The sequence below is a fragment of the Fulmarus glacialis genome, unplaced genomic scaffold, assembly GCF_000690835.1.
Source record: "Fulmarus glacialis isolate BGI_N327 unplaced genomic scaffold, ASM69083v1 scaffold5513, whole genome shotgun sequence".
Classification (NCBI taxonomy): domain Eukaryota; kingdom Metazoa; phylum Chordata; class Aves; order Procellariiformes; family Procellariidae; genus Fulmarus; species Fulmarus glacialis.
The window spans coordinates 93,443-110,593 of record NW_009204763.1 but is presented as its reverse complement, the minus strand read 5'-3'; the positions used below and the strand labels follow the sequence as shown (position 1 = coordinate 110,593).

The 17,151-nt window shown below is 39.4% G+C and overlaps 2 protein-coding genes across 2 annotated transcripts in view; both read left to right on the top strand.

Annotated features, from left to right (window-relative positions):
• The first annotated feature begins 652 nt into the window (after positions 1-652).
• Positions 653-5,113, top strand: UBE2J2 (ubiquitin-conjugating enzyme E2, J2). Its single transcript, XM_009575096.1, has 6 exons — positions 653-783; positions 1,007-1,047; positions 1,891-1,993; positions 2,107-2,245; positions 2,732-2,812; positions 4,730-5,113. Exons 1-6 carry the CDS (start codon positions 653-655, stop codon positions 5,012-5,014), a joined length of 780 nt encoding a protein of 259 aa, XP_009573391.1. The 3' UTR covers positions 5,015-5,113.
• An 8,323-nt stretch (positions 5,114-13,436) lies between these two features.
• The window catches only part of FAM132A (family with sequence similarity 132, member A), a 24,033-nt gene continuing 20,318 nt past the window's right edge, over positions 13,437-17,151 (top strand). The window contains exon 1 of the mRNA XM_009575095.1: positions 13,437-13,607. Within this exon, the coding sequence (XP_009573390.1) occupies positions 13,437-13,607 (171 nt within the window). The remainder of the gene's footprint in view (positions 13,608-17,151) is intronic.

Genomic DNA, 17,151 nt, shown 5'->3' with positions numbered 1-17,151 from the left:
TCACACTGACTTGTCTCATTTTGGATGAGGTCTTTGTTTATCTGGAAGAGAATAAGCTGGCTTAGAAGTTCCCTTCTGTAAATTCAACTGACTCTTAAGCAGGCCGCAGATTTAATTTAAAATCCTTCACCTCAAAGTCAGTAATAAGGTTATTGTGGTTTTTTGTTTGTTATTTATTTCAAATAACTGGCTGTGTAGAAACAGCAAACAAATTTGAATCATGGGCAAATTTACATAATAGATACTCAAACTCTATAGGGAAGTGAATTACTCAAAAAAGCCCTTTAAAACAGTGTCACAATGATGTGTGTTCAGCCTAAATACAGGACTGGTTATTAAGAGTTCAAGTGGGTTCTTTAGTGCAGCATATTTTCATGACAGCAATTCACTGTGGTATTTAAACAGCAGTGTTCTGGAAGGAGTATTTTCCCATTTTGGCAATATACAGAGTCTCTTGGGAGTATGTTAGTTGGTTAAGATTTTGCATGCTTCTTGCCACTTAAAAGTTATGGTAATTTAATTTATATTTTTAAAAAATACTCTGTAAAGTAGATTTTGCAAAAACCTGGAGCTGTGTTCAATGAAGCATAGTAGCTCTGCATCTATTAAGATTGTATTGAGATTGTGTTTATATATTTTTTTTAAAAACTAGATGAGCAACAACAGTAATAAGAGAGCACCAACGACAGCAACACAGAGACTTAAACAAGACTACCTTCGAATTAAGAAAGATCCAGTGCCTTATATCTGTGCAGAGCCCCTCCCATCTAATATCCTTGAATGGTAAGAATTAGAATGAACTGTTCACGCACTTCCAGAGAGAACAAGATTTTCCAGGTCATCAAGTCCGACTCCCTCACTCCTACAGATTGTATGGGAATCTTGGTTTTGGGAGGTGGAGTATGAAACTTTTGCTGAAGTGATATTGATCTTCATTTTTCTGGAGAAATTGATGTCTGATTGTGTGATGGCTTTCATACTGTTTAAATTTCCTTCTTTGTCTTAGGCACTATGTTGTACGGGGACCTGAAATGACTCCCTATGAAGGTAAAAGTTAGCATGTAGCAAAAGCGTGCATGTACTTTATGTCGTGATTGGCATGCCTGAGTAATTGCATGCCTGTTTGAATGGGCAAAATATAACTACTGTAAATAGCTCTAAAAAGTGTTAGTGCAGTTTCAAAGCTGTTCATGACTTGTGTGATAGCTTGTTGAAAAGAGGTAGTGGTACCGCTGTCTATTAGTAATTTTTCTGTTATCAAGGATTCTAACAAAACCACATTTAGGTTAAACTGAAGACAGATAACTTCATATTAAGTAATTGCTAAAGGTCTTGGAGCAGGTAACTCACTTTAGATAGTCTGTGACAGTCAAAGATAATTTGAAAAATCCCCTTTTGTTTCCACATAAATGTGCTTAGTGAGACATATATTCTCTTTACGAATTTCTCTGGAGAAAGTGAGGAAAGTAAAAGCCTTGTTAATTTGTGGTAGTCACATATTTCACAATGTCCTCTGGAGCCTCTCACAAAATGCTTTTTGAAATCGGATTCTTCGTATGATTGTATTTGCAGTTACCTCTGTTTCTGGAAAACTAGCCCATTTGTATTGTATTAAATACACTTTGGCTGGTTTCCCTTAAATGTATTGCAGACTTGACAACAGAAAGTACTGTTTGTAATATGCATGTGAGAGAATTGCCTCCAAAGTAAATCTACTGCAGGTGTGGATCATTATTCCCGTATTTTAGAGGCACAAGATGATGAGCTTGATCTCTTTAGTGTGAGGGGGAGAAGGAGACAAGTAAAGGGTTTTATTTAGCCCGTTTTGAGTAGCAGCTTAGGACTTCATCTTCATGCAAAATAAGTAATTCATCTCTTTATGTAATGCAGGTGGCTATTATCATGGGAAACTAATATTCCCCAGAGAATTTCCTTTTAAACCTCCTAGTATTTATATGATTACACCTAATGGAAGGTTTAAGTGTAATACAAGGTAAGGATTTTCTTCTAACGCTTAAGCAATTAACACCATTTTAGCAATATATATAATGTGTAATAATTTTAATGGCAAAAATAAAACACACTGACTGTCTTACCCTTTTGAAGGTTGTGTCTTTCAATCACTGATTTCCACCCGGATACGTGGAATCCAGCTTGGTCAGTCTCGACGATCTTGACGGGCCTTCTTAGTTTTATGGTGGAAAAGGGCCCCACACTGGGCAGCATAGAGACGTCCGAGTTCACAGTAAGCTCCAGACGGCGTGATGTACCTTTTGTCAGCTTAGGGAATGTTCAACGTGACCTCAAAGTTAAACAACAAGAGCAGCTGTCATTTTGATATCTCAGGATGAATATGTTGTTGCCTACTATATGATGGGCAGATGAATCAAGGGTAGTGTGGGGATGGGGAGAGGATTTCTTAGAGAACTTCAAATCCCTTTTATTGAACAGTATGGTTAGGACTTTCTTTCTCCTTCCTTGCTTCCTCTTGAAGTGTCTGCAAAGCAGGCATACTAGTACAGAACACTAATCCCATAAGATGAAGAATGGAGAACATATGTCTAGAAATGTGTGTTGTAGTGGGTAATATTCACAGGTATGAAGGTGTAAATGTTAGAAACTAGTTGGCTAGTGGTTTGCACCATTCTTGTAGGAAGTAGTCAGATGTTGAATTAAAGTATATTAACTTCGTTTATATGCAACTGCTGATAATTTTTTTTTTCCTCCACAGAAAAGACAGCTCGCTGCACAAAGCTTAGCATTTAATTTAAAAGATAAAGTTTTCTGTGAGCTCTTCCCTGAAGTGGTGGAGGTAAGGGAATTAATCTGTGCAATAATTTGATTTTCTGTAGTTTTTCAACTTCTCTGTGTAGATCTGTAAACTAATTTTTTAGGACTTTTCCCAGACAGTGGCTACTTTTGTCAATCTTGGAAGCCTTTTAAAAGGCACTTTTGCTATGTGTAAAAATTAGAACTTGAATCGGAATTGTTTTTCTGCTGCACAAAGATCCATTGTACAGAGAATCAAATATGTGTATTTAGGATTGGTATCATAGTCTTGACTGAGCTGCCCATGCAGTAGACGTGGTTGCGGTCCCAATATTTTAGAATTGTATACTGTGTTTTCCTGAGTTTGGGTAGGACTAATCTTTGTATATCTAGACTTGGTCCACCAATATCCTAGATTTTTTTTCTGAATTCTCCTTTAAGATCAGAGACTCTTATATTCTTCCTGCTTAACTTCTGAGAATGGGTGATATCTTTTTAGGGTATGTGTCTTCCTTGCACAACGCTAACCTTGTAGGTGTGTTGATACACAGTTTATAGCATCGTGTATAGGTAACAACTGAAGGATATAGAAATTTGCTTTGTGTAAGGTTCTGAAAATGGTTACCCTTCAGCCAGACAACAGTTATATAGATGGTATAGGTTTAAGAAAGAAAGAAAAAAAAAAAATCTCACTTCATTCAGACCTGTGGGATTCTCTAGCCAATTTCCCCTAATGGTACTTTGTTCTAAAAGATCTCGCTTGTTACAAATGAAGGATGCTCCTTCCTTCACTCCTGTCTCAAGATGGTTCCTTCCCTGTAACTTCTTCGGTTCTTTCAGCCTGCTGTTGAGACTTCGAGAGTTAATTTTCTGCATACCATATGAATGGGAACAGTTTTCTGTTACGGCCTCTGTTTCATGACTCTGGAGTTACAATATTATAATGCTGATGCTCGTTGTAATTTGGAATTCTAGGCATAAAATTGTCAGGCAAACTGTTTTGGGTTGTACAAATTTCACCAAATTGCAAGTCTTAATTATTGCACAAAAAATGTATACTGTAGAAGAGTAGGGAAAAGATATAGAAGAGCCTTTTTCCAGTTGTTTTCTGAAGCATGATAGATGGGCGTTTTTGTTAGAGATAAGCTGAGGTTGTAAACATATGAGCCCAGCTAGTGAAGTAAACATTGTCCACAGACAGAAACGGCCTTTCTGGGCAGAGTGGTGAGTGCTTAGGGAACTTCAGGTTTGATTCATCTATTATTATTCTTAAAGGTATTCACAAAGCTTTAGTTTAAAAACCATTCTGCCTCTCTGTCTCCTTTTGGGACAGCCTTCTGGGGAAATAAAAGTTTTATCTCAATTTCCTTTCTTCCTCACGCAGATATAAATCTGAATTGAAGGTTTTAATTCCGTTTTCTTACCAGTTACAAGAATGCCAGAGAATTGGAAATACTTTCTGCAGTACTGTTTTGCCAGTACCTAAATCATGGGGAAACTCTGAAGACAATAATAGATAACTGCTGTTGTGTTCCAAGTACAGGCAGATTTTTAACATGTAATTACAGTCCTAACCCTTCTAAGCTTCTATGACTGCTTTCTTCATTTTTTTAATGTCTTGTGTTCAAAACAAGCTGGACATGCAAGACACTTGATGCAAAAATTTCTCATTTCTGAAAAAAGACTTCTTGGAAAATGTACATGTGAACTAAACCAAAACTTGGCCAAATGATTTGTTAGTGTCAACTACTGAAGTAGGTCAGTTTGGAAGAAGTTGGGGAGACTGCACAAATACACATAATGCAGTTAATTTAGTTTAAAAGACCTACAATATAAAGAGGTGTACCATATCCTTTTCTTAAAGTTATGTAAGAACTTGAGTTCTGTAATCTTTTCAGAACTCCCAATAGCTTCACCGCTTTCACTTCCAGCTATTCAGTTTTCTTTTTTCTTTCTCCAGGAGATTAAACAAAAACAGAAAGCACAAGAAGAGCTCAATAACAGACCTCCATCCCTCCCTTTACCAGATGTTGTCCCTGATGGGGAAGCACATTACGGTCAGAATGGAATACCCCTTCTTAACGGGCATGTACCACTGGCACCTGCCAATCATCCAGGTCTCCAACAGGCCAATCGTAACCATGGACTTTTAGGCGGAGCTTTGGCGAACTTGTTCGTTATAGTTGGTTTTGCAGCCTTTGCCTACACAGTCAAGTATGTACTGAGAAGCATAGCGCAAGAATGAGGATGATAAAAGAAATCCAAGACCAAATTAGTGGTAGTTGCAGAATGAGTGGGACTCTTTGGGCATCTGACTCTGACACTGGGGTAAATATTTGTTTTACCAAGTTGCAGGTAAAACATTGGTTGGCTCATGGGTTATGTTTGGGAAGTGGAGTAGTTTTGGTTAGTCAGAAAACTAAAAGAAGTCTGCTCACAGATCCTCTTGTCCTTGCTGCTATCTAGTAGTGGCTCACAAACAAGTCAAAGCATTATTGATGAGACGTTAACATTTCTAGTGCTTTGATTTTTATAGCAGCTCTCCATCTATTATTTGAAATTTGAAAATCTTAAGCAAATAAGGCTTTTTACTTCATTGAACAATTTTTAAAATTTCACAGTTTATGCATATCATATTTTATTTTCATTAGGGAAGAGTCTGTACAGGTGTTGAAATGATTCAAGTAGAGATTTCATGTGGACTTGGTAAGGGTTTGGTTAATGTAAACATTGATGCTACAGAAGATTGCTGGTTTCTTTTTTAAAACAGAATGAACATCATTGCATATCTAGTCAGTAGTGATTAGATGAGTGGGAAAATAACACCTCGTGTGTTAAATGTGTTGTCTAAATTGTCACAATGTAATTAAAGGTTTATTTGGGCTACAAGAAGTGCAGTTGTCGGCCTTTAGGAATGATTAGCAAGAAAAAGCATTTGAATCAGTCTTTAGTGGGGATACCCATATCCAGTATTGTTTTGGATTTGTTCACTTACAGATTTCCATTTTGGGAGATGTTGTATTTGAAAGCTGTAATACTTAATTTTGATCACAAGGTGCCACTGTTGGAAAAAAATAATAAAACTGCACACACCAATGGAGAGTTGATTGTGTATTCAGAAAATCTTCTCTGGATTTCTTGGGCTCTGGTAAATGAAGTAGCTGTAGCCCGTGTGAAGATAAAAAGACAAATGAGTCTGAATAACAAACCAGCTTCTTCAGAGTCAACTGAATTAATCTGAAGTGTCACTAGCTGAAGTAAACCCTTAAAATTAGTTCCGCTTGCTTACTTGAAGATTTGCATAAACTCTTAAAAAAACCACCACCACCAACAAAAGCCAAAACCCAAACCCTTCTAATTCATCTGAGATTCTAGAAGCTTTTTGCTTTAGGTATAAGTTTATCAATGTTCCCCTTCAGGTGATTGATGACTGAAATACTGATGCTTGTTTATGAGATTACAGGACTGTGGATAAACACTACAGCTCCTAGGGTAGTTCAAAAGTCTGAAATTACTTCTTTAACTGAGTTTGCTTGGTTTCCTCCCCCTGCTGAATTTTATCCAAATGCTTTGTTTCATCAGAGGCAAACATACTGTGCCTTTCATAATTGACAGTGATGCCTAGTCAACTGGGGAAGAACGTGCTCACTGTTAATGGTGCAACAAACTGTCAAAGGTGATAGCAGGGTAAAAAGCTCTGCATCTAACTGCATAGTCTTATTTCAAGTATTGTGAAGAGCCCAAATAAATATTACCTCATGTATCTAAGAATTTTTTTGAAACTCTCTTATTTTGCCTTTCAGATTTCTCTCTCTCTGCTTCTCCTTGGTATCTTGAATTGTAAGCAAAAATGTATTGTTAACCCATGAGCCATGCAGCTTAGAGCATCAATAAATGTGACCAATTCTCTGCAATAGGTAGGAATTTCAAAATTAGCAGAACAGCTCTATACTAAAGAAATCTTAAAGCAGTTCTTACTGAGGCAAGGAAGGGAAGGAGGAGATGGGGTGTGTGTGGATAGAATTTGGAAAAGGCTGGATTTTAAAATGTATTTATAAATCTTTGATTTTTTTTTTTTTTAATTTTGTGGTTTTACCAAATCTTATTTATAACTATTTTTTCATTTACCTCTTGTATGTGCTTAAACAGCTCTTGTAAAAAGAGAAGCACCAGTTTGTATCTATCTAGAAACAATTACGTTCTGTCGGTCTGGGGGTGTGCTGGAAAGGAAGGGGGAGTGTCATGTCTTTCCTGCAGTGGTAGAATTATCAAGATGGCTTGTCAGACCGATACTTTTTTCTCAAAGCGTATGGACCTGTAGCTGAGGCTGTTCTGCCTCATAGAGCTTAGTATCATTCAAACATGTTTGTGTTCTCGCAATGCCTTTTATTACCGTTGACATCGCCTACAGACAGAAGCTTATAATTGGTTATCTATGTTTATCTTCCTATCTTACGGAAGTTTTTTCGTCCACATAAATGAAGACAAAGACGAGGAGACCTTGAGCATGGTGTGTTTGCATCTTTTGTGAAATGTACCTAACCAAGGTAAAAGAACTAGTAAAATCTGGAGATGTTGAATAAAAGGCATTTTATTATGTGACAACAAGTTGGCCTTAAGCTACACCCAGGTATTTGAAGGTGGGTCTCTTGTTTTTAGTAAGTGCCACAATTGGAAACAAAAAAGCTTTGGTTAAACCCTGGACATGCTGCATTTTTTCTGAGGATTGGTTGTATTTAAAAAATCAAAACAAAACTTCCAATTGCTGTTTCTCTTCAGTACCCTGGTTTCAGAGAAAGACTTGACAGTCATATCAGGTGCCATTTGTTGAAAGCTAGGAGCAATAGCTGACTGAACCCTTGCACCTATGGCTTTACAAGATTTTGATACATCTCCTTGCTCCTTGCCTTTGGTAACGGAAGATTTATTCCCTTTTGTGTCAGTTTTACTGTTTTGTGTTTTTTAAAAGCATTTATAATAGTATGCAGTATCTGATCTTTTTGTTACCAAAGTCATTAGATGGAGTAAACCATTCTTTGCCATGCAAAAATATTATCATGCCCTGAAGCGGTGCATTACTTAATGTAATAAAACTAAAAGCTGTCCCTCAGTATATGATATTGGAACAAATGTCTGGCCCATCACTTTCACGCTGCAATTTCAAGATTTCTGTAAGATTGTTATGCACAGGTGGTAGGGAGTTTTTGCAGCTTGAATCAAAAGACATCTCAGTGGTCGCCTTTAAAGATCTCTTGATTTTTAAAATCCGGGATTTGTGTGTAGTCGTAACTTTTCTCCCCCTGAGATTTCAAGGTCACGGAAGTTACCTTACTTCAAGCATGTACTGAGGAGTAGAAATGACTGCATTGTAAAGTTCTTTGTTCATAATAAACATTCATGATAAAAATTATACTTTCTGTGGGACTGTTTTTGGGAAAGGAATCACTGGGAAGAAATCAACTGCATATATATGGACTAGAAAACAAAAACTATGGCAAAACTGCATCTCTCCCACCTCCAGATTTTTTTTTTTTTTTTTTACTCCTCAGGTTAGTTTGGTATCCCTTATATCTGTGGTAAAACACCTCCAGGAAGACCTACAGGTAGTAACTTCTTTTAGATCTTTTGTTTGATAATGCAGTTCCTTTACAGAGAGGTATTATTTCTATAATGACATAAACGTCACGTCATTGTAGTGCAGCGGCTGTTCTCAGTACCTACTCTGAGACATGTAGGAGCCACTCTAAGATTGCTGTTCCACTGTTTTTGCCAACGGTGATGGTGCCTCTGAAGAAAAAAGTGGATTGGAACCTTGCTACTAACTCAGCAGCTGCTGTTTGAGTACAGTTTGACTTCTTTCTGCTGCTATTCCTTAGCAACTGAATAGCTAGTTCGTGATATCTGGACAGCTTCAGTTCTGTGTAAAGCAGTAAATGTTACTCAGAGGCTGTCTTCACTTGTGACTTTTAGAATTTGATTTTGGCCTGGCATTCCAGTTGTGTGTGTGTGTCCAAAACAGAAGTTTCTAATAGCAATTTCTTTATAACTTGAAGAAAGTGAGGTTTTTTTGCTTGCCTGACACAGAGGTGAACTGTGTCCTGATCTGTTTTATGAAATTACGCGTTTTCCTTAATGCTGGTATTTCTGCCCTTTTTTTCTTATTCACAACAGTTCTTGTGCCTGGAGTTCTTTTGCACTCCATTGTTTAGACTTGGTGCTTTTCATTATGTCAGTTGCCTTGCTTCAGGTTTTTTTAGTGCTTGTGTTAGTAAGGAACTAGTCAGATGAGGATAGCCATGTTGCTGTATTTTGGATCCATGTAGTCATGCAGGATTCTTGCTGTGAGGACAGGCATTGTTCTGCCCCTACACTAGCCAAATTCTGTAAGGAAAAACCCTCCTAGTGTGTCTGCACAAGTACTCAATTTGAAACTGATCACGGGTGTTGATAGTATCTATCTAGCCAAGAATTAAATGGGAAACTCTCCCATACACAGAAGGCCAAAGAAATGAGATGCTGCTTGCCCATCTCATGGATTCTCTAACTTGCCTTGAATGTGTAAGCAGTCAGCAAGTGACAAGCTGTCTTCTCTTCAGAAGAGCAAGCTCATAATTTGTAATTAGAGTTACTGCCTTGAGCCCTGTGTTTCAAAAGGTATTTTTTGAATGTCTTGGAATAATTTCTGCTAATGATTTGTTGCTATTGGGTGCTTATATTGCATCCAGTCACGGGAAGACAAATAGTATACAAGATGATACTTTTTTTGCTGCCCAGCAAAGGCCAGATCTTAAAGCAGAAAAATCATGTTTTCAGTTGAAAAATTGCCCACACACACCCACACAAAAGGGAGGCTATTGAACATGAATTCAAAGGATTCACATTTCATGTTACTGAAAAGGCTTTTCTGGGCAACGAATGAGGATGATTTATTAGGGTTTACTAGGAACCTTTTATTAGCAGTAAAGCTTTGCCCTGACAACATTATTTCACACCTCGGTAACTGAAGAGCCGACTGCAAGAGAAACGCAGCAGCAAATGTTTCCCTGTTTTGCCAAGGTCTGGGTGTTTCTGTGGGTTTGCCACGAGATGGCGTAGCGATCCCGCGTGGGTCGTGAGCGAGCGGCTGGGTGGCTGTGCTGGGTGGGGAATGCGGGAAACAGCTGAACGGAGGGGCTCTGTGAAACGTGGGGTACGGGCAGCTCCACAGGGGGATTTTGCAGAAGGCGATTGAAGTGACCATAAGCTCTTGGTCTGTCTTCCCAAAGCTGCTCTTTTTGTCTGCTGGTATGTTTAGGTTTGTTCTAACAGCTTTTGTATGTTTACCCGCTCAACAGTGGGTTGAGTTTATATTGGATTAGCCCTGGGAAATTTTAGATTTAAACCTAAGGGATTTATCATAGGAGTACTCTACACTTTTATCTGCTATGAAGCAGGGGTGGGTGCGTGTGTCAGTGAATGGTAATGTGCCTTCTTCTGTATTGGCTTAAAAAATCACTATCTCTGCACCAAGGCTTAGGAGTTGTTCAATATAGCTACAATGGGCAACTCTGAAAATCCTAGCTTTTGACCTTTTGCCCTTTGGATATTGCTCGCAGCATGGTTAGGTAAGGTCTACCTTGAGTAAAAGGTGAATTGTATAAGTAGAGATTGAAAGACCAAATTACAAGTTTCTTGCCTGACTGTTCAGTTTCCTCTCCGGCTTTACACACACTTCTTATAGTGTTTGCAAACACTGTATTTGGGTTCTTGCACACAATTTTGAAATGTAATTGTGGCTTCTTACAGTATCTTCCCTACTTCAAAACTTTCCTCATGCAGAATTGCTATTGTTACATTCTTAACTATTCCCATTATTGCTGCAATGGTGCTGAGCTCAGAGAAGAAACTATTTGTCTTTTCAGTAACTTTGAGATCCTTGCTTTGTTGGGCTGTTAAGTGCAACATCGGCCTATTCCTATTTTTTTGCAAACGGGGGTTGAATGTTCATGCATTGTCAAGACTCAGGTGCTTTGGGACTGCTGCAACTAGGGTGTGAGAACAGCAGCAGCCAGGTGTGCAATTTTCTACAGATAATACAAATGCTGAATTGAAGTTTGGAGGCGGGGTAACAACGATGCTGACATTGTTTCAGCCCAACGCAGAGAAAAGTACACAGTCGGGAGTTAGCTACAGTCAGTTTGTCCTACTGGACCATCAAGTAACTTTGCCGTGTGATTGCAGATGTAGTTAGGATTCATTTCCCCCAAATCTGAGGATCTAGTCTTGGGATTTGGCTCTTGGGTTAGGAAAAGAGATGTTGCAGGCAGACAGATGCAGCCTGCACCAGCAGACCAAAAAAGCAATTGCCCCATTCCAGCCCTGAATGTCATTTCTTGCCATGGTGTGCGGATCTGTCAAGCTGTTTAGCTGCAATATGACAGATTGTCCTATTAATGTGTCATCAAGTGCACTTTTACAAATTCATGGCTTGTCTACAACTAACCTGAAAAAAGAGGCTTAAGTATGAGAAGGCGCCAAAGAAAGTTAAATATTATTAACAAATAAAGTCTGCCACGTAGTTTTGATGGAATGTGAGCTAGTTGGGGGAGGGGTGATATGCTGTTAACTATTTAGCTTCTGTGTAACTTCCCTTCTTACTCTCTTCTCTTTCCCAAACTCCATTTCTCTCAAAAGATGCTTTAAAAAAAAAAATCTGTATTCTACTTCTTGATTTTGCGCTCAGATTGTTCATGCCTCAGTTTCCCTGAGCGATAGATAATAGAGCTGTTGCTTCTGATACAGCCTGGCTGCCTTTAAAGTCCAATGAAGAACTGTGCTGGCATTATTACTTGGATTACAGAAGGCATGGTAAAGGGGTTGTTAAAAGAAAGTAAATCTGTTGCTTGCTGACCGCATAAGGGACTTCAAATTACGTGATCTTCAACCTTTTATCATTCTTGAACTTTCTCATGGTACAATCTCAGGTAAATTTTTGCATCACTATCTGTATTTGTAGAAAGAACAGGAATATTTGTTCTTTGTGGTGGGGAACTGACTAAGATTTGCAGACTGTCCAAGTACTTCAAGATCTCCCTTATGAAATGCTCGTAGGAGATGTGTAACCTTTCGTTTTCTGTTATTTTTAATAAACAGCCCACCCTCCTGTAAAGAAATCAGAAAGCCCTCACTGAGCCAGCCTCTAATGAGAGCTAGGGGAAAATGTTGTATGGAACACAGCTAACTAGAGCATAAAGCAAGAGTTCTGATGTATCAATGTGTGGTGTGATGCTGAGTGCCTATTCCAAGCCACATATTTTTAGCTCTACCACACACTCATGTACAATTTTACAAACTTCCCAGAAAAATGGTGATTTCTCTGAGATAATGAAGGGGAGGTACAGAATAGGGCTGAGGGGAGGGAGCAGGGAACGGGCATTGATTTAAATCTGCCTGGCACACGGGCCAGCTCGACTTATCAGTGAGTCTAATAGGAATGTGAAGAGAATAGGCTTGACAGCTCATTAGAATGTGATCCCTCCTCCTTTTTTTCTTTTTTTTTTTTTTTTTTTTCTCCTTTCTTGAAGTTGGTGGAAACTCATTCAGGAAAGAAGTACTTATTTGCTGAGGTAAAGCAAAAGCTGAGGAGGGTTTTGCCAGTGTGCAGCTGAGGAAAGGAGCAGCAAGAAAAATCAGACGTGATCTACACTCAGAGGTACCTGAAATCTTGGCTAGTGTGAGGGGAGATGAGGATGAAAAAGACACGAGATTCTACATCCTGACAGCTGTTTGCGGCATCGGTACTTACTGCTCATCGTCTCATTAAAGAAAAGTGAAGATAAACCGAGCTAAAGAGGGAGAGAAGCTAGACTTGGGAAAAGTTTATCTGCTCCTAATGGACCTAGGTACATCCTCAGATTCTTTGCTTCTCCCTGTTTTAACTTTTACGATATGAGAAATTTATTTTCTCCTTAGAAGGCTGAGCACTTGGCTGAGCTGCGATGCTTTCAGCCTCTTCAGAAGAGCAGTGGCTGTAGCAAACTTGGGTTACAGTTCCCCAGCATCTTGAAAGGAAAGGATGAGGACTTGTCTCTGAGGAAAGGGAAGTATCATTTAAGAGAGAATGGATGGAACGTATTCAAGCCTGCTTTGAACTGAACACAATGCTTCAAATGACAGAAAGTGAAGTCTCCTGTTGAAGAGGAACAACCTAACAACCCCCCTAATGAGTTTGTGTTGTCAGCTCCGGCCTGAGCAACTGTTGCCCTGAGCAATTTGACTTCTCTAGGTTTCATAGTTCAGTGCATTTTAAACGAGTCTGAAGACTTATTGGGGCTGGGGGAGCACGACACTTCAAGGTGGGTGGCAGGACTTTCCAGGGCCTCTTGTATTTATGTAAGCTTCAAGAGGCTGAATGGACTTACCTCTTTCTTCGAGTGAATCCAGATTTTCAAACAAGTTTACATATACCATTTCCATGTGTCCTGCTTGAACAGAGATCTCTCCAGCAACCAGCGCATCCATGCATGCTGCTCATTTGACATTGCATAGCCCAGAGGATCATCTTTAATAGTTCTAACCTTTTATTTTTTATTTTTTTAGAGAGAAGTCTGTGTCTATTCCTATTATTGGTGGTGAAGGTTTTTGTGCTTGGAGAGTGCCCTTCCTGACTTGGCCCCTCCCTTTTCAAAATGAAGGGGTGCACCTGGGTATTTGTGGCAACTTTACTTTGTCAGCAGTTTTGCCTCTTCAGAGTTACGGCAGCAAAGAGAGAGAGAAAGATGAAGAAAGAACCTAATCAGTATACAGAGCCTTTCAATGCTACCCTCTCAAACAGTGAAGAGCTGCACGGGCATCCCAAGGTAGGTGTTTATGTGTTGTCAGTGCTTGGTAGAACTGATTTCTGGCAGTAATGCAATGCTGGTTCCTTTTTCCAATGATTGAGGCAATCTTGCCAAATTCTATTTGATTTTAAAGAGAAATGTTCTCTGTTTTGCCTTTGCATGATTGATTTTCTAGCTTACTGAAGCAAACAGTGGGATACTGCAATTTATTATTATAATTTATTTTAGAATGTGCATGACTGAAGTTCCAGTGCTATAGTGGCTGATTAAGTGTAAAGATATTTTGGAGTTCTAGTTTCTGAACAGGACAGTGTTCATACACAACTGAATTAAAAAAGGCAAGTGGGCTATTGCAGTAAAATAATGATTCTGGAATATTAATGTATCTCTTGCAAGCAAACCTTTTACTCTCTGGAACGTTACTTCAAAACTGTCTTAGGCAACAGTATAAACACCTGAGCATGCCTAAGCTTTCTTTGCACTGCACCTTCCACCAGAGAGGCTGTGGTGATTGAAAATTACAGATGAGAAAAATTTTGTTGTAGTCGGATGATCTGTTTAAGGTGATTGTGGCTCTTGTAGGAGAGGGTTCAGGATGGTGGTAATTGTGCATAAGTGGCAAGTGTAAGACTGTGTGTGTGATACCTCAATGGCTGTAGCTGATGACTTGCTAGGCTTAGTGAGTGAATTTTACAGGGTAGGGTCCTTCCAGTTACGTGTTTGGGAGAATCACCCCAGGCTGAAAGCTGCAAAAAATTTCCAGTCAATAGATCATAGTCCCCAGAATCCTTTAAGATGAAAACTTGCATAGAATGCTTGGGAGTAGGAGAGGGGGTTAGGGAATTAAAAGCGGGTCCTAGGATTAGGAGCAGGATGAAATGGAAGGGAGACTACAACACTGAGAAAGGAGGGAATCTCCCCTATCACACAGCCCCTTCTCTCTCTCTCTCTGCCCCCCTCTCCCCTGCTCACACAAAAATGTCCCTTGTTTCAAATGGAGGTGACCTCTAAAACATGACTTTGATCACAAGCATTAGGGATGGCAGTCACTATAGCAATAGAGGAACAAACCTGTCAAAAATTGGGGCATGGCAGAGGGGGCAAGTTAGAACAATTGGGCTGACATTCTAAATATCCTATTCAATGCTATTGTGAGAGTAATTGGTTAAGGTTGGGCAAGTCTGGGAAACAGTCCTCTGTATAAAAAAGTTGGCTGCTGCACTTAAAATTATCATTAGGGGACTGCAAGCAGCGTTTCTTCAGCTAATTTTTTGTTGTGTATTGCAGGGCTCTGTCAGGACAGGTTGTATACATGCTAAATTCTTGAGGTGCTTATAATCAATCACTTCCTTTTACTCTCTCTAGAACTGCTTCATTCTGCTTTTGCAAAAGGGGCCAGATACATATCTGGTGCAACTAAATTTCGATCTATTCTGGAATTAATTTGGCTTGATGTGAAATGTATTGGACCACAAGCAGAATATATTCTGATTGCAAAAGCAAGCAGAAACTGATCCTGGTTAATTCTGATATAGTCATACATACGTTATTGCTAGAAGAAACACAGTACTTATTCGGAGGCTAGTAGGCATTCATTAAAACAGACATTGTTTGGAAGCTGCAGTTTCTGTGTTGAAATACTTTGCTTTAAAATATCCATGGCAAAGGTTTGGCTGCAGTAAGAGCTGGCGAGTTCAGTGAAGGCAGGTTCTGTTTAATAAGGATAGGACGAAACCAAATCTTTGATGTAAATGCTTATGAGCTCTGCTTGATATCCACTCCCAAATTTTGCAATGTGAACTTTTCTCCTTGGAATCTATTTGATGTTGAAGTCCAGGCTCTAGTTAACTATTGCTTCTAAATGTCATGGGTGACTGTATTGTATTTTATATTCATGTAGCACCTGCCCAAGCTAAGGGATTGTTTTACACACACTATAAATGCAGTGCTTAAGAATTGCCACCATTTCTGGGGTGAATGACAATTGCCAGTTACAGCAAAGCATCACAATTTGTGTTCACTAAGGGAAGAAGTAAAGTAATAGCGAAGCTATCCTTACCTAACCTATCAAGCCAAAGGAAGGTTGAAAGCAGTTCTCTGTGGCAGACTGATCTCTTTGAGTCTTGAAGGTACTGCTGTGAGCAGTTTTGTTTCATGAAGGGATGTCCTGCACAGGAAAGTGAAACAGCAGCAGTGTCCCATTTCATTTCTCTACAGCACATAACAGGAAAGATGGAATTTTTTTTGGCCTTGTACAGTAGAAATTAAGGCTGTGTTTACCTTGGAAGACTGTGGCCAGCTGGTAGGTTTATCAAAACAGAAGGAGCAGGGAATGAAATATTAGCTGAGAGTAGTGACTTCTATTCATACTGTTGAAAAGGTAGATGTGTTTTCCTTCTAATTAAGCAAAACAATTTGGGACAAATTTCTCTTGGGAATTCTTTTCAAATAGGAGTGGAGAAAGCTCCCCTTTAACATTCACAGTGCATGAGTCATGTGGTGAAACCTCTACCTAAAACAGGGAAGCAGAAGTCTCAAATCTCCTGATAAACCTGATATTTCCAAGGAAATCGTAAGTGTGTTGGGTTTTTTTATTTCATTTTTTTAAAGTTTTTCTGCAGTCTTGTCTTTGCTGAGTTGCAGTCAGTGTGATGTGCTTGCCAAGCATATGAGAGTTTTCTTCTCTGACACAGATGGACTAAGAGAGAGAGCAGAACATGACTGATGGATACAGAGGTGGTGATCTACTGGACCTTCTTACTTTGACTGTGTGTGGCTGAGTACCTGCAGCTGCCACTTGCCAGGCTTGCCTTCCCCTTTCCAGGCATAGCTCTTGTCTTGCATGATGTGATATAGTACTAACAGGGTTTCAGCAGTAATAGATTGTCCAGTGGTTATATCAGGTTGACACTGATCGGGAGTTACTCTTTGGTACCTGAGTAGAGGGAATAAAGATGGAGTCAGACTCTAAGTGCCCAGTGAAAGGACAAGAGGCAGTGGGTACAAGTTGAAATACAGAAAATTCCACTTAAACATAAGAAAAAAAAGCTTCTTTACTGTGAGGATGGTCAGACACTGGAAGAGGCTGAACAGAGAGGCTGTGGAGCCTCCATCCTTGGAGACAGTCAAAACCTGACTGCCCCTGGCCCAGAGTAACCTGCTGTAGTTCATCTGCTTAGAGCAGGGGGTGTTGAACTAGACAATCTGTGGATGTCCCTTCCAACTTCAGCTGTTCTGTGAGCTGCTTTTAGGGGTAGTTCAGCTAAGCAACATAAAGGCAGCATCCTAACCTGGGGAAAATTATTGACTCGGCGTCCCAGTGAAATTTCGAGATGATTTGAGGTCAACAGGATTTTACCTTCAGTGGAATTTCTGCAAGAAATAGTGTAATGTTTTTAATTTAGTTAGCCGCTACTCCGCCAAGGAGTCCTTGAAATTTTATTTCCTTTGTGATCCCTCTCTCTCTGTCAAATATCTAGGGCTAGATCTACCTGGTTTATTACTTAAATATCTCTGAATTGTGTCTTTGGGGCCTTTTGCTTCCCGTTGAAAACAGCAGCAG

Excerpts from the sequence above, each read along its gene's own strand:
- UBE2J2 (XM_009575096.1), top strand. The coding sequence starts at position 653 with ATGAGCAACAACAGTAATAAGAGAGCACCAACGACAGCAACACAGAGA. Across the intron at positions 2,246-2,731 it reads TAGAGACGTCCGAGTTCACA|AAAAGACAGCTCGCTGCACA; the intron begins GTAAGCTCCAGA and ends TTTCCTCCACAG. Across the intron at positions 2,813-4,729 it reads TCTTCCCTGAAGTGGTGGAG|GAGATTAAACAAAAACAGAA; the intron begins GTAAGGGAATTA and ends TTCTTTCTCCAG.